General features: G+C 33.5%; 3 protein-coding genes across 3 annotated transcripts; all 3 read left to right on the forward strand.

Annotated features, from left to right (window-relative positions):
- Nucleotides 1-11,552: 11,552 nt before the first annotated feature.
- LOC106409851 lies at nucleotides 11,553-12,017 on the forward strand. The gene has a single exon (XM_022706906.2). The coding sequence runs from the start codon at nucleotides 11,553-11,555 to the stop codon at nucleotides 12,015-12,017; it is 465 nt and encodes a 154-aa protein (XP_022562627.2).
- Nucleotides 12,018-13,815: 1,798 nt separating this feature from the next.
- LOC106411011 (villin-4-like) lies at nucleotides 13,816-19,921 on the forward strand. The gene is made up of 22 exons (XM_013851681.3): nucleotides 13,816-14,067; nucleotides 14,670-14,796; nucleotides 14,916-15,015; nucleotides 15,092-15,160; nucleotides 15,267-15,503; nucleotides 15,577-15,754; nucleotides 15,823-15,955; nucleotides 16,037-16,199; nucleotides 16,273-16,420; nucleotides 16,498-16,754; nucleotides 16,836-16,904; nucleotides 16,990-17,058; nucleotides 17,167-17,304; nucleotides 17,381-17,509; nucleotides 17,628-17,775; nucleotides 17,891-18,042; nucleotides 18,130-18,258; nucleotides 18,338-18,403; nucleotides 18,495-18,831; nucleotides 18,912-19,150; nucleotides 19,245-19,359; nucleotides 19,443-19,921. Exons 2-21 carry the CDS (start codon nucleotides 14,741-14,743, stop codon nucleotides 19,356-19,358), a joined length of 2,931 nt encoding a protein of 976 aa, XP_013707135.2. The 5' UTR covers nucleotides 13,816-14,067; nucleotides 14,670-14,740; the 3' UTR covers nucleotide 19,359; nucleotides 19,443-19,921.
- Nucleotides 19,922-20,957: 1,036 nt separating this feature from the next.
- LOC111208141 lies at nucleotides 20,958-21,353 on the forward strand. The gene has a single exon (XM_022706907.2). The coding sequence runs from the start codon at nucleotides 20,958-20,960 to the stop codon at nucleotides 21,351-21,353; it is 396 nt and encodes a 131-aa protein (XP_022562628.2).
- Nucleotides 21,354-22,561: the final 1,208 nt, after the last annotated feature.

Here is a 22,561-nt window from a genome sequence, read left to right on the forward strand (position 1 = left end):
ACCATAACCAATATTAAATCTGTTGTAAAACGTAAAAACAAAAATTAAAAAAATCTAAGACAATTAGACCCCAAAAAAAAATCTAAGACAATAAGACAAAAGTGTTTCAAAAACAAAAAAAGACAATAAGACAATAGTTGTAAGTGCATTGTAATTAAAATCAGTTGCAAAAAAAAAAGTGTATTGTAAATGACTCAGTAGCCCACAATATCATACAATCGGAAACGGATTGCAAACGGATTCTACACACTATACCAAAACGAATCCATATATAGAATCACCACTAAAAAGAAGACGAACCAAGTGGGCAAATACCTAAATAAACTTTTCTCCTTGTATATAGGGTGAAAATTCCCTAAAAATATACTATATACTAATATGTGTTTCAAAAAAAAACTATATACTAATATAAAATTACTAAAATATCATATTTAAATATCCTTAATATGGATATCATCTACGATAAATAATTTAAACGTTAACATTCTCAAGATCATGCGTGTTATAATATCATTTAATAGATTGCTAAAATTTAATAGAATACCAAGTTCGATCCCAAAATCAACGTTAGTTCAATATCAACTTTATAACAAGGTAATAGAAGAGATACTATATAAGTATATATATCTATAATGGCTAGTGGCTACCAAGATGAGCCATAAGTATCAATATATTCCTCTTATTGGTGGTGACATTTCATATTAGTCAAACGTTAAATGTGACACTCACTGTAGCAAATAATGTAATGTTGGGTTTAGCAGTTATCAAAGACGCAATGATTTGTGATAGGGCCCTTGCTTAGTTACTTGTGCATATATGATCCATCGATTTATCTATTGGCCACTACGCATGGCTCTTTTCTTTTATTTCATAAACTTTTTCGTGCTTTTTCCCCGAACGTTTTTGGACGGAATCTGAGTTATGTTAAACTATCATTTTGATTTGAGCAGAAAAAAAAACTATTATTTTGTAAAATTATCCATTTGAAAAAAAATTAACATCGGATTTCTGAAAATGCAGTCTCAGAGATCCCGAAGCGTTTCCCAATACTTGAGTGAATACAAATTACAAAACATTCAATTCTTTATATAATTATTATACTTATTATTTACCAATTCATATAAAATACAAAGTGATTCGTGGAAATTTTTTTTTGTATACTGTGAAGCTATATTTGAAATTAATATGCTAATTTGAAAAATACTAGACCGTAAAATTAACATGTTTGTTAGGCGAGTAGATGTTTATAACATATATATTTTGATCTTAGGGAATGACTTTATAAAATTTTATTCTGGTTTTAATATTTACTTTCATTTCAACTTTTGTTGTTTTGTAAAAGACTTTTTAATCTTGTTACTCTAAATACTATTTAAATGGAGTAAAACTATTCACTTTTGTACTTTATGATTTATGGAAAAAAATGGTTGCGCTATTTTTACTGTTTTTTTTTTTTTTTTTTATTTACTCTAAAAGTTTTCTACTCATTTCCTCTATTTTAATTTACTCTCAATTCTTCTCACATTTATCAATCACACTCTTAGTCGAGTTGAAAGCCTACAAAAAAATTGTAGGCTTAGTTAACATGATTATAGTTACATTTGAAATATAACTCTAGTTAGCTATATTTCTTATTTTTATGAAAAAAAACTCCAGCGTGATCTAACCTTGTTGTAGGGATGTTAAAAACAAAAAGAAAACCTTGTTGTAGGATTATATTATTTGCAGAATAAATTGAATTTGTAATACTTTAAAAAAATTGTTATTATACAAAATAAAAGGACTTCGAAATTCGGTTCAAATAAATAATATGGTAATGTTATAAATTAAGCATTGAAATGATCATCCACTTCTTCACCAAACTCAAGCACTATGATCATCCACTTCTTTACCAACTCAAGCACTATGATCATCTACTCATCAAACACTATGATCACCCACTCATTTACCAAATTAAGCACTATCTTTGTTATTTTATGTATTGTTGTTCACTATAAATACCATCACTCATCTCACTCTTTTGTACACCATAAACAAGAACAAGAGTAATTCATCAAAGAATCATTACATTTTCTTCTTCCTTCTTATAATAAACTCTCTCCCTTATACTAGTGTTATTTGCTTCCTACGGGTATTAAATTCTACTCTTATTTAAATTTCTCGATACTATAAATTATAAGTTATTTCATAACACGTTATCAGCACGATCACTCTGCAATTCGGTAAAATTTATTTGTATCATTTATACCCTGTTATAATGGTCGGTATACCGCCTCTACTATTATTTATATCATGTTATAATGGCCGGAATACCGCCTATATTATTTACTAGTAATTTAATTTATTTATTGGTCGGCCGAGCCGCCTTATATCCTGTTTATTATTTATTGGTCGGCCGAGCCGCCTTATATCCTGTTTATTATTTATTGGTCGGCTGAGCCGCCTTATATTCTGTTTATTATTAATTGGTCGGCCGAGCCGCCGTATAATTTATTTATTATTCTGCATTGATCGGCTGAGCCGTCGCATGATTTATTGTCATATAACATAAATATTTCATTGTCATAATTTTTCACTTTTATGAAATTTTATAGATTTGATTGACCGTTTAATACGATATTTTCGGACTAATTTTTGGTGCACTCGATTTAACCCCAACGGTCACAAAGAATTTTTTTCAAAAATTTCCCCTTTCTCCAACGGTCATGAACAGTAATTTTCATCTATAAATACAACTCATTTTCACTTCATTTCATCATCCAAAACATTTCATCTTCTCTCAAAAATTTCAAAATCGCTCTCCTCCGATTTTTCAAGAAAGATGATTCGCGCACTTTTGTTTTTATGTGCCATTTTTATTTGTGTTTCTATTTATGGTTTATTCGATGGAGAATTTACTCCGAGTGAATTTAAGATGATTATCGGTTTAATTTTCTTTACATCGCTTCTCCTTGTAATTGCTTGTATGATTAATGTAAACGGTTTTTAAATTATGAAGTTCATAATAAATGGTTCATTTTAAAATTGCGAAATTCTAAATATATATATATATATATAGTCATTTTAGACGATGATATATATATATATATATCAACGCTTGTCTATATGTAAGAATAATAGTTATTTGATGAATTAAATTTTGCTTATTATACTTTAATATGCTTCATGGTTTAATGGTATTAAGGAAACATACTTTATGATTCATGGTCTACATCATAAAAGAAATTATTTGTAATCGGTTAGTTTTGTGGTCGATTAGTCTTTGGTCTAATATCATAAAAGAATTTGGATTATATGTTGATATTTACTAATGTAATGGCCATGTTTATATGAGCAAAATTTAAAGTTTTCAGGATTGTGTATTCTCTCGGAAAGATATGTACAAGTTATCAGCCAATTCAGAAACGTGAACAGCTGAAACTTTCATCGCCGATATACTTCTGTTTATAAGATAAGTATTTTTATGCTTTATATACAAGTTTAACAAACTTGATTAGATAAATCAATTTGCATGAAGTTGGCAGTGATATAAATTTGTTCATTAAAATTGATTGATAGGTTAAACTTTGTTAAAAAGCATGAGAGTAATAATATAGTCTATATAATAATTACTATGAAAGTTTTATTTATTTTCTGATATAATAAGACACCTTTGTTAATACATATTTATATATATTTGAAATATTTTGATTTTATTACCATTTATATTGAGGATTTTAAGTTTAAAGCTTGACTCTAAAAGATCCATAAGTTTTGGAAGATAATATATATAAAAAAGGTATTATCACCTGAAGTGATTACCTAAAGCTCATTTTGTATTTTGCATTTAAAGATTACAAGACCTGAAGTCTGTAAATAAAGCCAACTATGTTGGATGTTAAGTTTAAAAGTAAAATTTCTTCAAGAAATTTTTTTTATGATGCATATATATTGAAAAATATCTATTGATAAATCACGTCTAGTTGATTATGATTCATTCTCCTGAAGAGAATATGACATTTAAAAAACTCATAAATAGTGGTTTTAGACGTGAGCATAAATGAGGTCAAGGTCCAAAGAGTTTCTTTATAGAACTCATACTCTCACTTAAAGTTGAGAAAATAAACATGGTAATAAAGAAAAGAAATTATGAATTCATCTGAAGATGAAAGAAAATTTATTGTGTGTACAATACAAGGTAGTAAAAACTTATAGAATGCTTAAAAAGAGGATATATATGATGCTCCAGAAGTATACATAGTATTACTGCACATAAAAATTTAATTTAAAGTTCTTAAGAATGCAATTTAAAGTTCTTAAGGTATTGTATTTTATAAGTATCAAAAGTTAAAACGATCTACGAAAAAATACATAACCCATGTAGGATATGTTGTTGATTAAGAAAATGAGATACATTCGAGATTGATAAACCTGTAGTAGTATCATCTCGAGGGGAAGAGTTAAAGAATCTCACTTTTTATGATAAGTCAAACATCCAGAAGATTATGTTTACACTAAAACTAAGATTAATGAATTTTTCTCAAAGTAAATCCGTAAGATTTTGAGACACTTATGTTGAGACAATAAGCAAACGAAATGATATATACATTTCAATCAGAAATAATTCTCAAAGCAGTATAAGTATTTTAGAGAAAATATCTACAGCCTCTTATATATTGTACTACACAAAGATTAGTATAATGAAGATAAATGTATAGTAAACTAGAAGTTTACATTTGGCATGAATCAGTTAGACCATTTTGGTTCATTAATAATGCGAATATATACTTAAAGGTCATATGCATAGTCATATAAGAACCAGAAGATTCTTCCGAATGATTTGACATATGTTGCTTACCCATAAGATAAAAGGGTAATATGGTTTTCACCAGCCAAAATAAGATATTGGCATAAATAACGAAGATGTTAGTGGACTGATCACCCACTATGCATTTTTATAATATTGGTGAATTCACTTCTTAAAGTCTTTAACGACTATAGCACATTCACTGAGATAAGTGCTAAACATTTTGAGCAACATTGGATCGCATCAAGCCAATAAATATTCACTAGTTCTCCCCATCATTGGTATAGAATCAGAAACCAATCATTTTCATCTAAGAATGTTGGATGTTGCTCCGCCACAGAGCTTCAAATGAAGATGTGTTTTCAAATGAGGTTGGAAATATATGTTGGATATAAATCTCTATTGACACTTAAGAATCCAGAGCCATCCCCGAAAACTATAAGTAAGGCTATACATGAATTCTAAAAGTGAGTTAGTACTTCCAACATAAGGGGGAGAAAATAAACAGCTGGAAAAGAAAATAAGTTGAAATGAATTATCATTGATCCTCGGGCTAAACACAATGTGAAATAGAAGTCCAAAAGATAATTCATTTCAAAACTTACTAAAGCAGTTGCCAGACACGACCCATATAAATATAGTGATCAAGTCACATATACCAGCTGTAAATGCTCCAATAAAAATAAATGTTCTACAAGAACAATATCAAACTGCTAGTCACGCCTGCAGCGTGGTAGACAGATTGGTTCCCAAGATAAATCCTCGTAAATGAAAAGGAGCATATATTGATAATGGTCAAAACGAGGCAATATAGTTTTGTATGATCTCCAGAAGAGAAATTAAACATGACTGACGAAAATTCAGGTACCTGAGACAAATGAAGAGATCTCAATAAGTTATGTCATGTATGAAACAAAATGGAACCGATAAGAAAATTGACGTCGATGATATTATACATGCAAAGTAGCAGTTGATATAATAAATGAGAAAGAGGATCATGAAAGAAAGTCTATTGAAAAGTGTACACAAAGAAATGATTGGCCAAATCAGAAAGATGCAATAGACAAAGATATAAACTTCTTGTGAAATAGAGAAGTATTTGGACCAGTAGTCCATACACTAAAAGGTGTAAAACAAGTGAGATGTAAATGAACCGTTGCACACAAAGAAGGATCAATATGAAATTGATTGTGAAGAGACATAATTTCATATGGTAGATGCAACTAGTTTCAAGTTCCTTATAGTCTGGTAATAAAGGAAGAACTTGAATAAAACAATCCACTTGAAAAATGTTAATCCCTGAAAGTATAATCCATGAAGGATTGATGATATCAAAATCATGTTCCCGGGAACTCTGCATATTCGATCGAATTGAAACAAACTATTTTATGGGATATATGAAATATTATAAGGTTAACAAATGTATCCATTTGTATTTATCAAGAGATTATAAATCAATAGAATCATGATTTGAATATAATCAAAACTCCTGAAGAGTTATAGAAAAATTATATTTTGAAAGAAAACTCTTGACAATACTATATTGTTTTTATGTATTCTAAACTGGAGATCTAAAACTGAGATGTTATCATAAAGATCCTTAAAGTATTTTATTTAAGACGCTCGTATATGTTTGGTCCTGAAATACCATACGTAAGAGTGTTATTTAAGAAAATTATTAATCTTTTTCATTACTGAAAGATGTAATTTCATATGAAAAGAAAGAAAATCATAATAGTAACTTCTATAGTTACAAATGAATAATTCGTATGTACGAGACGAATTTCTATACGATTATATGTAAGAAATTTGGTTTGAAATCCAAATAGACCAATAAACTATTGTCTAAGTCAAAAGAGAATTATGGACAAGAAGTCTAAAGGCCCTAGATATCATAATAGAAATGAATAGAGTTTATTCTCTTAAGCTTAATTCTCTGAAGAGAGTTGATTGGAATGCATATCCTGAAGATATTATTTCCAGAGAAAGAAATATGATAGTAAGTGTGGTTGTACTCTTTTTCCTTATCATGGTTTTTTTTTTTTTCCCATTGGGTTTTTCCATGACAAGGTTTTAACGAGGCAACAAAGAACATACAAAAGATAGACAACCAAAGAGAATGTTACAATTTGAGAGATGAAAATCTATCATTGTTCTAAAGGTTCTATGACTACTCATTCGAGGGGGAGCTTACGTAGTTGTACTCTTTTTACTTTTACTACGGTTTTTCCCATTGGGTTTTCCATGACTAGGTTTTTAACGAGGCACCACGTAATACAAGATGGATGATCAAGGGGGAGTGTTATAAATTAAGCATTGAAATGATCATCCACTTCTTCACCAAACTCAAGCACTATGATCATCCACTTCTTTACCAACTCAAGCACTATGATCATCTACTCATCAAACACTATGATCACCCACTCATTTACCAAATTAAGCACTATCTTTGTTATTTTATGTATTGTTGTTCACTATAAATACCATCACTCATCTCACTCTTTTGTACACCATAAACAAGAACAAGAGTAATTCATCAAAGAATCATTACATTTTCTTCTTCCTTCTTATAATAAACTCTCTCCCTTATACTAGTGTTATTTGCTTCCTACGGGTATTAAATTCTACTCTTATTTAAATTTCACGATACTATAAATTATAAGTTATTTCATAACAGGTAACACAATAACCGGAGCTTGCAAGCGACTAAGATATATACCAAATCAGGAGACGGTTTTCAGTTTTGTTAATTGTCCTTTGGGCTTAGGCCCACTGAAACAACTCTATTAACTTGTCTCCCTTCTCTTCAGCAACAAGTCCACTTTTAGATCCTCTGCTTCAGGCTCCTCAAGCTTCACTGGCCACGAAGGAGAAGCATGGGAACATGCAGACGCGGCTTCACTCTCATCGCGTAGTAGGCATCATACTATTGAGTATTACAAGCAAACAAGTTCTTGTAGAAACTCTCTAGCCCCGCTTCATATTAGCTTCGATGCACGGAATTTTATTTAGCATCCACATCGAAGAGATATTGCAAGTGTGCTTCTTTGGAAGTGGAAGAGGGTATCAGATGTGCTTGTTTTATTGTTCTTCCTTTTGGGTTTGAGAATGTAAACCTGTTTTAAGTTCTACAAAGCTTGTGTAATAAACAGCTATCAACTAAGTTTAGATTGACGTTTTGAGCAATTAAGACCAGATGTCTTAATGATTCTACAACTATGAATATCTCGTTTTTATTTATTTTTGCTCTTAAAACAACTGAACTGCAACTAAGAAAGCAGAAGGAAGTCTTTAGACATCACTGTTTCAAGTTCTTGTCAACCTACATTTGGGTTTCTTCCTTTTATATCTCTCTTCATACATTTCACTTTCCGTTAAACCCTTAAGAATCTAGTTCAGACAGACTCCATAAACTGCAGTTTAAGCCAAATATGGCTTGAGATGGTGATTTTTTTCCTGAAGTTTTAAGATGTCACCAAAACAAGTAGATAAGAATATAATAATTTTGCAACTTTTGCAAGGTCAGTTAGATGAAGCTTTAAGGCCTATTGTGTATGCTCGTATAGACTCTTGCTCACCTAAAGATTTTCAGTATCTCCATACAGTATTTGATGGTAAATACCCTTTTCTTATTTACTTGTTCCATCTTTTCAAGGTTCTAATTCTATAACTGGGTAAATTGCTTAGAAACGCTAATGGGATATGCTCATTTTGTTGATTGGTAAAGATATCTTGAAAAGATACCTTTATTAATTAATTTTAGAGAATAGTAATCAGTAATTAAGGGTCTTTTTTCCGTTACGACCCACAAACGCAGCTTTTGCAGTTGGTAACGGTTGACAGTATTTCGAAACAATCATACAAACCGCTACAAAACGCTCCAAACCGCTCCGAACCTCTTAAAATCAAAAGCTGGTTCTAGCTAGCGTTTACGGTTGCGGGTGGAAAAATAAATATAATTTTTTTTCAAAAATATTTTAAAATTTTAAAATTAAAATTTTAAAATAGAAATATTATAAAAAAATATATACATATTTTATATATTAATTAAAATTCACAAACATAATCATAATTTGTTTTATAAAAACTTTAAACTAACTAATTATTAGAATTTTTAAACATTTATGTACACATGTATAAATTTTCAAAACAAATTTTATTAAAATTATAATTTTCAACTAATTTAAAATTTTTATATATAAAAATAAAATTAGATTAATCATACTATATTTATAATTATTATATTTTATTACAATAGTATGTTTTTTATATTTTTATAATGTTATAATAAGTTAATATAGGTAATTCATTGTTAAACTGCTGCAATATCTTATAATCAACCAGTCACAAATATCCCGCAAACGCAACAATTTTCAAACGTTATATCAGTCATACAAAACACTTAATAACACTTGAAGCCACAACCACCCGCATCCGCAAACTCATGCACCCGCAGCCGCAACCGCTGCGTTTAAACCAGTCTGGCCCAAAGACAAGATTTACTCAAACCATGAAAGATATTTTGGTTCGTGTCTGCCACTAATCAACCACCCTCCTTGCTTGAAAGTTGAAAATATAGTATGATAGTTTGTATTTTTAAAAATTGGCCAATGATTGTCAAACCAAATGGTCCACGGCCTCTCGGCCCGCTCTGTGGCGGCTTTGGCATCCAGTTTCCAACCGGCGGCTATGTTGACTTATATTCATGGAGACGATTAGTGCGGCAGTCGTTGTGACTCAAAAAGACAAAGTCATTGCCTTTTTAGTCGAATTATATCTATCGGAGCCGAAAGTGTACTTTAGTATGGTCGGGTTTTTATATTTATTAATTGTTATTTTTTGATAGAAAATTAGTTTGATGTATGCTTTTCCTGTAAGACAATAAAACATATTGAACTCCCACAAAAATTAAAATGTCAATTTCTCTGCATGATATAACAAAAACCATCTGTAAAAGATTAAACAAACTCAATTTGCATTTGTAAAATACGGGTAATTTTTACAGGCAACTGGTCACTAATAAATTTTTTTTCACAGTATTTTATTGTTTTTCGAACATGTTTAGTAGTTGTTAGAAAGAAGAAAAAAAGAACACGGTTAGTATTTCCTGAGTCACACATTACACATATACAAATATTAACGAACAATTTTGGTTAAAAAACACTGCAGTAACTATTTGGTTTGTGTATGTTTTGTATATTGTAGTCTGGTTTATATAATATGGGAATCATCTTGGTTAATGTTATGAACTTATGATGATGGTCTTTCCAGTCGATCGATGAATTTCTTATTTTCTTAAATTTTTAACAAAAAATACATCAGTATTGATTGTTGCTAGCTGATTTCAAAAATTCCTATCATTTCTCATTTCTTGATTTTATTTGTATACTTCATATTAGTTACCAAAGTATTCATATATACAATCTAAAATGTTAACCAACCACATCATAATTATTGAACGCGTTCAGATATTTATCATTATGATAACAGGGACGTACATGAATTAGAAGAAAATTTAGTTAGGGAAACACTACATACAATTTTTCTGTTCATTTCGGTCCCATAGAAACGCTGGCAAGGTTTGCTAACGTACGTTTGTTTTCTTTGACAACGAAAGTTAATGCTTTTGTTACTTGTTTATTCATTACGTGATTAATAGGCTTTCTGTGATTATATGTGTATGGTTGTGGACGTGTAGTCGAAAAGGAAATATAAAAGTGGTATCATAGGTTGTTCTTGTTCTTGTTGTATAATGATTTAAAGTATCACTAGAGTACTTAATATATTTAAGTTTGTTGGGTCTATATGTATGGAATCAAATTTCGGGTCAAGATCATGGAATCAAAGCATGGGAAACGTGTGTCCATTATTGCTAATAAGAGTTAAACTAGTTCACATTTATATATTCGGATTTTAGAGAGATGCAAGTCTAAAACAATTATTGGTTTGTAAACTTTGCGTGCGTCTACGTATGTAAACAAAAAAAATTAACCATATGTAAACGAAAATTAACAAAAAAGTAAAAACTATACCAAACACATAAAATCTATAGACAAGATGGTCCTCGTTTCTGAAAAAGAACATTCTTGTTCAGTCTTTCTATCTCTGTGCTAATTCTTTTTACATTTTTCAAGAAAAAACAGCAGACGTCATAGTAAAAACAAGAAGAAGACAAGACCATTGGCACTTAGCCTTTAGCAAAAAAAGACCGTTGATACTTTTTTTTTTTAAGTTTAAGACCATTGAATACTAGATATATGCCGACCAATGAGGTACGTTCATTCAAGCTTAGAAATTCTCGTTTTTTTTATCAAAGCTTAAAAATACTCGGTAAATGTTGGTTTATCAAAGTGTTGCTGTGTTCCTAAGACGTAGTGTGGGTGATGGGAAAACAGCTAAGTTCTGGTATGATTTCTGGAATGATATGGGACCCTTGATCTGTGCGTTTGGTGAATCTGGCACCAGAGAGCTTCATCTTCGAAGGGAGGCAAACGTGTGTGAGGCGGCTGCTAATGGCCACTGGCTACTTCCTCATGCTCGGTCCGACGAGGCAGAGACTCTGCAGATTGTCCTCTCAACAATGACCCCTCCTTCTGATGAGAATGGCAGGGATGTCTATCTGTGGAGGAATGGAGAGGACCATTATGTCTAGAAGTTCTCGACCAAGGTTACTTGGATTAGGCTAAGAGAACCCTCACCTCTGGTACCATGGAGCAGACTAGTCTGGTTCAAGGAAGAAATACCGAGATGTTCTTTTGTTACTTGGATGGTGGCTCTCGCTAGGCTTCCCACCAGGGATCGGCTTGCTTCGTGGGGCATGAACGTTCCAACGCAGTGTGTTCTTTGTCTCTTCGGAACAGAGTCTCATTCTCATCTTTTCTTTCAATGTCCTTTTGTTGCAGCAATTTGGGCTAAGTTCTCTGCCAGTCCAGTTCTGCTTGCTCCAGTCTCTATCCAAGCGCTTGCTGGTGTTATTGCTCATCCCCAACTCGCTGGAGTTGCTGGTATGGATGCTGTGCTGAAGCTTATATTGCAGGTAATTGTGTATTGCATCTGGCGGGAGCGTAATGTGCGCATCTTCCAGCAAGTCTCTACATCAGTTGCTGAAGTCTTCTCTCGGGTGGACCGTCTCATCAAGGACCGACTGCTTGCCATCAGTCGTCACGCCCAACCTCCGCCATCGCCTTCGTTGTTCCTGCTCTATCTCTCTTTGTTGCCCGCAGGTCTGTAATTCTTGCTCTGTTGTCTTTGCTCTCTCTTATTTTCTTGTAATAAGTGGCTTGCCACAATTCTAAAAAACTGAAAATCTTGGTATAAATCTTAACATTTAAACCAAATTTTTTTTTTTTGAGAAATTCTCGTTTTCTGTTTACTAACCAGAGGTACGTACGTGCATCAATGCTTGAAGATTATATTTCTTTGTACTTCATATTAATCAAAATCAATAAATTAGCTAAAGATATTTATATTAATTTTGGGAAAATTTAAAAATTCCAATTTAAGAAAAATACTTTAAACACTGGATTATAAAATAACTTAAAGTAGTCAATTAAAACGTGTCTTAATATTTTTGATAATTCCAAAAATAAATAAATCAAACTAAAGATATTTAAATTAGTTATGGGAAAGCTAGCAAATATTTGCTTATACAAGTTATAGTTGTAGTTTAATTACAATAATGCAAATGACTTAAATAAGTCAATTATAAACAATTTCTTGACATTTGTGAGAATTCCAAAAAACTGTAACGATGAAATGGAGGAAATACATTTTTCTATCAACAAAGATTGGTCTAGTTAAATCACCTAAGGAAGTTATTTAAACTATCAGAGTTTTCTTTTTCTTTTCTCCTAATTCATGAAACTAACCCATTTCTAATCAATCATCAAAAAGCTCAACATTATTTAAACCAAGACTGAAGAGAAAGAGCAAGAAAGTATTACAACCAGCCTTAAAGTTAAAGGTAATACTAAGGGCAAATCTCCAAAATAGCACTTTTCAAAGTTTATATCGCAAAAATAGCACTCCAAAACTAAAATGACCAAAATATCATCTTTTTAAGTTTATCCTTTGAAAATTTTAATTTTTTTATTTTTCAAAATTTGAAATCTTATCCCCAAAACCTCATTTCTCAACTCTAAACCCTAAACCTTAAACCTTAAACCTTAAACTCTAAACCCTAAACCCTAAACCCTAAACCCTAAACCCTAAATCCTAAACCCCACCCTTTAACTCTAAACCATAAGTTTGTGACTTTTGATAAAACATTAAATGCTATTTTTGTAACTTTTGACCTTGAATGCTAGTTTGGGAACAAAAATTTGATTTAGTGCTATTTTTGTCTTTTTCTCTAATATAAATACTAATGGTACCTTTTGTTTGTTCTTCTTTTTTGTGCAAATTTTCATTTCAGTACTTAAATCTGATTTTCTGAACTTATGATTATAGACGTTTGAAACAATCAATTTCTTTTTCAGATTCCTAAAAATGTTTTGGGACTCCATAACTAGTGACGGCAAAGTATTTCTGAAAAGATGGACTTGATGGAAATAATCTAATTTCTTACTTGTAAAAGAAAAAATAGAATAAAAAGAGATGTGACCAAATTTATTTGTTAATGGTCTTTTAGTTTTTTTTTTTTTTCACTGATATCTTATAAAGAGAACCATGGTCTTTTAGTTCTAAACTCCGAAAAATATGTTTCATTAAATGATATATCAATTTTTCTGGCATTTGTGGTCTAAACCTGAAGGGTATGTGTAGTCAAAACATTTATGGTAAAAAAACTGGATTTTTAATTTTTTATGTTTGCGACAAATCTCCACTCATTACTGGTTTAATATGGTCAAAAACCCAGGAGTAGTAACGACATTAATCACTAATCAAAAACTGTAAAAAGTTTTGGTTTTTACTGTATTTTGTTTTCTGAAGAACAGTTTTTTTCTGCAAAGGTCTGTTGACTCCTCTGTTTCTGTTTAATGTTTAATAAAATCAAAAGAAGAATCAAAAGATTTTTACAGTTCATGGGTTAGTGATAAGCACGCCTGGCTTCCTCATCATCATTCCCTCCAACCTTTCTCTCTCTTAAAAATTGTTCCTTTGCCTTTTCCTTCTCTCTCTAGATAAAGCTTTCAATTTGATTCCCTCTCTCTCCTTCGTCTGCTTCTTCTGTTCATCTTTGCTGCTTCGTCTCTCAAGGAAAGGAAGCAAATTTGACTAACGTTTTGTAATTTTTGCAATTTGTTCTCATCAGATTGGATCTGGGCTTTGAGCTGAATAAGGTAAATACTGAAACGTATATTCTGGGTTTTTTGTTTTCTCTCTGAAAGTTTTCAGCTTTCTGGGTTTTTGTCGTGGATTCATCTTTGGTGCCATTGATCTGATTGGGAGTATATAGATGTCCTCTGTTGTTACTGATCGGTGTGAAGGCAAAATGTTTAGTTTAATAAGTGAAATAGATTTGTAGAGATATTTAAATCCTTGAGCTTTACTTTGGGCTTTGTGATATAGAAAGGTTGGGGTTTGGTGAGATATGATGATGATTGAATGGAGTCTTTGCCTTTGTTTCATATTGTCTGGGGAATTTAAAACTACATAAACCTTACTTCCAAGTTCCAATGTAACATGAGTTTCAGAATTTTTTTTGCTTTGGCGGCTAATTTGAGTGGGGGTTGTTGATAATGAATGTTAACGCCTTGGATTTTGACCTGAGTTGATGTTGACTGGTTTGGATTCTGAGTTGTATAGTCATTTGATTTCAACCCAGAAGAAAACTTTTGTTTTTTTGTTTGTTTGTTCCTGGCTTCTATTTGGTTTTGATAGAATTGGCTTTGCATTTTGTTGAATCTTGAATATTTACTCTTACTTGGTGTTTGCCTCATAGGTTATTAGTGTTCTCTATCCTTTGCGGCCTTTATAAGTTGGAGAGAGTGGGGGTAAAAAGACTGGTTAAGTATGTCTGTTTCCATGAGAGACTTGGATCCAGCTTTCCAAGGAGCTGGACAGAAAGCGTATCCTTCACCTTCGCATCTCTTACTCAAGTCTTGTTGTGTACTTTTGATTTCAAATCATTTCAGTTTTTGTTTTTTTTTTTATATCTACATGATGTTCTCCTTGACGGTTAATTTAGCGGTATTGAGGTATGGCGTATAGAGAACTTCAGCCCTACCCCCATCCCAAAGTCTTCCATTGGGAAGTTTTTCACCGGAGACTCTTACATAGTATTGAAGGTAACTAGGCGCCCTAGTAACTACTCTTTTCTTGATGGAGCCTTGGCTAAAGTGTTTTGACTCCTTTGATGGTCAGACAACAGCGTTAAAAACGGGTGCATTGCGCCATGATATCCATTACTGGCTTGGTAAAGATACCTCTCAGGTATGCCCCCCCCCCCCCCCCCCCCCCCCTTCTTATATGTTCTTCGTTTAGTTAGAATGATGGAGAGAACTTTGGAAGATTTATAAATATATTATTTTCAAACTAGGATGAAGCTGGGACTGCTGCAGTTAAAACGGTTGAATTAGATGCAGCTCTAGGAGGCCGTGCTGTTCAGTATCGTGAAGTCCAAGGCCACGAAACCGAGAAATTCTTGTCGTATTTTAAGCCATGTATCATACCTCAAGAAGGTGGAGTAGCTTCAGGATTCAAACATGTGGAAGCTGAAGAACATATTACCCGCTTGTTCGTCTGTAGAGGAAAACATGTGGTCCATGTCAAAGAGGCAAGTCAGATTCCTGTTTTTTTTTGTTCCTTTATCTCACCTTGTGGTTTGCACACTAACTGTCTGATTACAGGTTGCTTTTGCTCGGAGTTCTTTAACCCATGACGATATTTACATTCTTGACACAAAGTCCAAGATCTTCCAGTTCAATGGATCCAATTCAAGTATCCAAGAGAGAGCAAAAGCACTTGAAGTGGTTCAATACATTAAAGACACTTACCATGATGGAACATGTGAAGTTGCTACTGTTGGTTAGTGAGCCGAGTGGTTTAGCTAGGGATTAGTGTCTTTATCATCTCTAATTCTTATTCATTTGCAGAGGATGGGAGACTTATGGCTGATGCTGATAGTGGAGAGTTTTGGGGTTTCTTTGGTGGGTTCGCTCCCTTACCTAGAAAAACAGCTAATGAAGAAGACAAAACTCACACTTCAGATATAAAAAAACTATTCTGGTAATATCTTCTTGCTGTGTTTGATTTATTTTGAGTTCATAATGCTTCTACTGAACATAGATTTATTTTGTGAAATTGAAGTGTGGAGAAGGGACAAGCAAATCCTGTTGAAGGCGATTCTTTGAAAAGAGAGATGCTGGATACAAGCAAGTGTTACATTCTTGATTGTGGACTCGAAGTGTTTGTTTGGATGGGAAGAACAACATCTCTTGATGATAGAAAAGTTGCGAGTGGAGCAGCAGAAGTAAGTGGAGTCTTGAAATCTTTTTTTCTTCTTGTGTAGTATGATGTTTGCTGATGTTAGAAGAATCATACAGGAAATGATCCGTTCATCTGAACGACCCAAATCGCAAATGATCCGCATAATAGAAGGGTTTGAGACCGTTCCATTCAGATCAAAGTTTGATACATGGGCCCAAGTAACTAATACAACTGTGTCAGAGGATGGTAGAGGCAGAGTTGCTGGTGAGTATTATTTTAAATACTTACTCTCAGCTGATATGTTATTGTTATTTAATGTTTTTGTTTGTGTCATTTGGTAGCACTTTTGCAACGACAAGGAGTGAATGTGAGAGGGCTAATGAAAGCTGCTCCACCTAAAGAAGAGATCCAAGCTTTCATTGATTGCACTGGGAATCTGCAGGTGTGGCGTGTGAATGGTCAGCAAAAGATTCTCCTACAAGCTGCTGATCATTCGAAATTCTACAGTGGAGATTGCTATGTTTTCCAGTATTCTTATCCTGGTGAAGAGAAAGAAGAAGTTCTTATAGGAACTTGGTTCGGAAAGCAAAGTGTGGAGGTAAGCTCTCCACATAACAAAAGCAAACTCTTACAAGGTGCAAGTAGATTTGAAATTGTGAGTTTGTGATCATATGTGTAGGAAGAAAGAGCTTCTGCAGTCTCTATGGCGAGCAAAATGGTTGAGTCAATGAAGTTTGTACCAGCTCAAGTAATCTTCTTCTGCACTCATTCGCAAAGTATATTATCTGTTTTTTTTTTCTTTCTTCTGAAAATTTTCATTCTCTTGTGTTTAGGCTCGCATCTATGAAGGAAAGGAACCTGTTCAGTTCTTTGTCATTATGCAAAGCTTTATTGTTTTTAAGGTTTGGCGATAGTTTCAGTCTGTAGTTTTGTTTTATCATCAATGTTCTGGTTTATAAAGATATTTTCAATATCTGCTGATTGTGTTTGTGGTGATTGAATCTTGACAGGGTGGTATTGGCAGTGGATACAAGAAATACATAGCAGAGAAAGAAGTTGATGATGATACATACAATGAGAATGGACTTGCTCTATTCCGCATTCAAGGGTCTGGTCCTGAAAATATGCAAGCAATCCAAGTTGAACCTGTATGTGTCATTTTCCCATTCTTCGTTCCTTTGAAACCTTCATGGCTTCTAATATCTTGTCGATTTACTTCAACAGGTTGCTTCATCACTGAACTCATCATACTGTTACATACTACATAATGATACTTCCGTCTTTACTTGGACTGGGAATCTAGCAACCTCAACTGACCAGGAACTTGTTGAGAGGCAGCTAGATCTTATTAAGGTAAGATGAGTTTCTTCTTAATTGCTATAAGGATAAGTCAATTATGTTTCCATCAAGGCCTTAGTTATGCTTTGAGTGTCGCTGAAGCAGCATCTGTTATGTTGTTATTTTTGTGCAGCCAAACCTACAGACTAGAGCACAAAAGGAAGGTTCAGAATCAGATCAGTTCTGGGAGTTGTTAGGAGGCAAAACCGAATATTCGAGCCAAAAGCTCACAAAAGAACCTGAAAGTGACCCTCACTTGTTCTCCTGCACATTCACTAAAGGTACATAAGATCATTTTCTTTTATTTTTCAGCAAATGTTTAAGCTTAAGCTATTATATGCACACAATGACTCTGTTTCTTTTTCTTTTCCATTGCTGAAATGCAAATTAATCCAGAAATTCTGAAGGTGACAGAGATATATAACTTCACACAGGATGACTTGATGACAGAAGATATATTTATAGTAGACTGCCACTCAGAGATCTTCGTATGGGTTGGCCAAGAAGTAGTCCCTAAGAACAAGTTGCAAGCCTTAACTATTGGAGAGGTCAGATTCATTAGAAGCATTGTTAAAAACTCTTGATTCTGTATTTTATAGGAAAAAGTTGCTCATCTATTCCTTTCGATTCCTTAGAAATTCATCGAGAAAGATTCTCTCCTGGAGAAGTTATCACCTGAAGCCCCTATATATGTGATCATGGAAGGTGGTGAGCCAAGTTTCTTCACCCGTTTTTTCACTTCTTGGGATTCCTCAAAGTCTGCTGTAAGTACTGAACATCTTCAATATATACTGAGAGAAGGAAGCCCTGACAAAGGTGTAAACACTCTTATTTTGTTTACAGATGCATGGAAACTCATTCCAGAGAAAACTCAGAATTGTCAAAAATGGCGGAACTCCAGTTGCAGAGGTATATAAATCTTCATGATTTTCCTCCTTGTTGATGATTTTTCAGAGTTTGTGTGTTCATTTCTCTCTTTGGTTGTTGTTTTGATGATTAGAAACCAAAACGAAGGACTCCAGCTTCATATGGTGGCCGTGCCAGTGTTCCAGACAAGTCACAGCAGCGGTCAAGAAGCATGTCGTTTAGTCCAGACAGGGTTCGCGTGAGGGGAAGATCTCCAGCGTTCAATGCACTCGCAGCAACGTTTGAGAGCCAAAGCGCAAGAAACCTCTCAACACCTCCACCTGTAGTTAGAAAACTCTACCCGAGATCTGTTACTCCTGATTCCTCAAAGCTTGCTCCCAAGTCTTCAGCTATTGCTTCTCGTAGTGCCCTTTTTGAACAACAGCTAAAAACACCTCCCCAAGAACCTTCAATTCCAAAATCACTCAAAGGTATATCATCTTTGTATAGAGATTCACCTCTTTTTTTCACTTTTGAGTATTGACATTTTGAGATTTTATTGGTGATGAAGCGAGTCCGAAGACACCTGAGTCTCCAGCACCAGGATCCAACTCAAATGGAAAGGAGGAGAAGAAGGAGAATGGCAAGGAGGAGGAGAAATCTATGAGCAGCAGGATACAATCTCTGACGATTCAAGAAGATGCTAAAGAAGGAGTGGAAGATGAAGAAGATTTGCCAGCTTACCCATACGAACGTCTCAAGACAACTGCTGCTGATCCTATCTCAGAGATTGATGTAACAAGAAGAGAGGTAAAGTTCAAACCAGCAAACGGATTTTTGATTTGCAAGTGAGAAAATTTTCGATGGGAAGAAGATGTTGATTGTTGTTGGTCTTTGTTTATAGGCTTACCTTTCATCAGAGGAATTCAAAGAGAAATTTGGTATGACGAAAGAAGGGTTCTACAAGCTGCCTAAATGGAAACAGAACAAATTCAAGATGGCTGTTCAGCTCTTCTGAGGTATAATCCAAACACAAAATCTATCTTTTTATTGGACAGAGAAAAATGAAATTTGATTGTGTTTTCCTTTTCTTCTTTTTCAGCTATAAGAGGAGACGATTCAAGGGACAGTGTCAGTACATTTTAAGCTGCTTCTGCTCCCCATGAGAGAAGCTTAATAACAATTTTTTCATGGAGCAGTTTTCTTTTCCTCTTATTTTTCTTCTTTTTTCTCCTTAAAATCTTTCACCTTTGTTTTCATCATCAGTTTGCTTGTTTCTCTCTTTTATCATTTCCAACAATTTTTTTTTAGTTTGATGGGCTAAGGCTACAGGTTTTGGCCTTGAGTCTTTGATTTATTTATTCTTGGGGTTACTTTGCTATCAAATTGAGGAAATTTGGCTGCAAAAGGAAGAGTTTATTCAGTGAGTATTCATAAGAACAAATAGACTCTGCATTTCTTTTTTTATCTTTTTTCTTTTAAGCAGAATTCAAGAATTGTGTGACGTTTTTTTTTTGGTATATAGCAAAGTGTACAAACTAAATTATGCCGTGTTATATTAAGTGCTTGTTTTTAACTTCAGCCAACTGTTTCCCATAGTTGCAGAAACACCAATTGTCTAGAGATAGAGGTCAAAAGCTGATCAAGTGCATGTATAAGCAATGTGATTTTGGATCCTTGTGCTTGTGACTACAGCTTAGACACACACTGACACAAGTCACAATTGCATAACTGCTCAAGCCACGAAATTAGTCGAAATGATAAAAAAAAAACCTGTTCTCAAATATAAAATTTATATTTATAAAACCAATGAGATTATTGCTGACCAATTCCTAGTCTATCTACGTTCCACTCTCGAACTCCCACATGAATCTATGAAATTGAACACAGTTGTATTCTTTTTACCATTTAGTAAAACTGTATATTGTATATGGTGAGTTGGATTGTTTTGTCAACACTACATATAATGAACTTGATTCCCAAGCATTCAAATTAGAGCTTCTTCTTTTGTTGCTTTTTCTCTATTTCTGAAACTTTTGTTTCTCGTACTCCCCAATTATTATCTTCAACCTTTATCATTTTTTGCCCTTGTGGTAGAGATAATTCATTTTTTTTGGTTAAAAAAAAATATTTTTATTATTATTTTATAAATACATGTGATTGTTGTAAGAAATTAATTTTTCAAACTTTCGTTTTCGGTCTGTTTTCATCTAATTTGAGGTTTTGTAGATTAGAGATAAAAAAATTATTTATAATTTCATAAATCTGAAAATATTGTTTAAAAAAATAAATCACTTTAATTATAAATCATTGTTTTGATTTTTTTTTATGGAGAAAGTTGTAATTAGCTGGGCCCAACTTTTATTCTCAGCCAAAATTACTTCCCAACTAATATATATATAATATAGCCCAAACTATTATTTCGTAGCTAGGGCAAATAAACTAGTGCGTCATTCCCAATTCTACCTGGACTAAAACAATCTCTTAGTTTGATTTACCAGGAGCTACGAATTTCTGGTAAATAAAACACTTCTCTATTTTTTTGCTTTGATTTTTTAGGAGCTAAGGTTTTCTTTCAATTTTTATAATTACCGTTTGAGGTTTTGGCATCTGCTTGATGGCGAATAATTCCGGCATAGACGAAGAGATGAATCAATCCGAGGAGCCAAGGACGCCGCTGAAGAGACCAGTCTTGAAAAACGACACTGGATTCGCCATGGTATGGACCCCTGAAGAACAAGCAACTCTAGATAACGCCCTGCTCAACGAACCTAAGGACGCTTCTAAATATTCGTGTGTCTCACGTTACGCGAGAATCTCGTTAGAGTTTCCAAATAAGACCACCAAAGATATCGCTATGCGTTGCAGATGGATCAAAGAATTGGGAAGAGTCAAAGCTGAGGGTTCAAACTCAGCTCCTCAAGATGCGGTCACCGATGAGGTAATTAACCAAAACGCAGGGCCGGCCTTGAGGGGAAGCCACCCAAGCCAAGGATTAGGGCATCCAAATTAGTGGGGCATATTAAAAAAAAAAGTTATTAGTATATAAATAAAAAGAAAATCTGTAGATTATTTTGTTAAAATATTATCTATTGGGCATATTTAATTATAATAAGATTTGTCAAACTTTTTAAATCTATATATATAAAGTTGGCTTTTCTTTTCTTATGACATGTGGAATGGGGTTTGTTGACATTTTGTTAAAATATTATCTATTGGGCATATTTAGTTATTATTTTTATTAATTTTTATTATTTCATTTACAAATTATATTTATTTCACTATTAGTATCATAAGATAATCAAATTAAGAATAAGAAACTAGACAACCAACGCATAAACTAAGAAAGCGGACCAAATGGAGAATAATAATCGAAAGGCCAAAGCCACTAAAAAGCAGGAAAATATATGCCTAAAACACCGGAATCACAACCAGTAGCTAAAAAGTAAGAAACGCCTCACAAACTAAACAAGAACATACAAGACGACATGCAAGTAAAATACCACAAAGCTCTGGATAGAAGAGACCAAAGCTCCAAGAGACTAACTCCGCACACTTATACCAAAGAAAACATGGAAAGAAAAGAAACAACTTGAGAGAGGGAGAATGGAAGATAACCACCAAAAAATCAGAGACTAAACTTGAGACCAGAAATAACCTTCCAAGCCCACATAGCATACACGAACGAAAACATTATCCAAATCTCGAGTGGCAAACATGGTGAAAGGGAGAGCCACCAGAGATGCGATGAAAGCTGCAAAGAGATGCAAGAATAGAGAAGGAAAGGGAGACGGAGCGAAATCAGAAAACTATGGAGCCGTCCTCGAGCTATGAAAGAAATCATAGAAGTCAGAACACCAAAAACTAGATCTTGGAAACCAAAACGATCAGAGACTATTGATGGTAAGCCAACGACGAGGAATACAAAATCAAAGACGAATAAACTCTGACCCAACCAAGGAGATGCAGTTCCTAACATCAGCTGAAATCTAAGGAAGAAGAGGAGCAGTCAATATTGACTGGAACAGCTACAATACCGTGGGAAGCAACCGAACAACTGAAAACTCATAGACCTGATCTGCAACAAATACCATATAATCTCATAGGTGAAGAAGGCAAGGAAAAACAAGAGAAAAATGTGAGTCTTTTTCCGGTGATGGTGAGAAGCACCGCACACCAGAAATGTAATGAAATACATAGACGGTGAGGGCTCAAGTTTAA

This window comes from Brassica napus, chromosome C7 (genome assembly GCF_020379485.1).
Source record: "Brassica napus cultivar Da-Ae chromosome C7, Da-Ae, whole genome shotgun sequence".
In the NCBI taxonomy this organism is placed as follows: Eukaryota; Viridiplantae; Streptophyta; class Magnoliopsida; order Brassicales; family Brassicaceae; genus Brassica; species Brassica napus.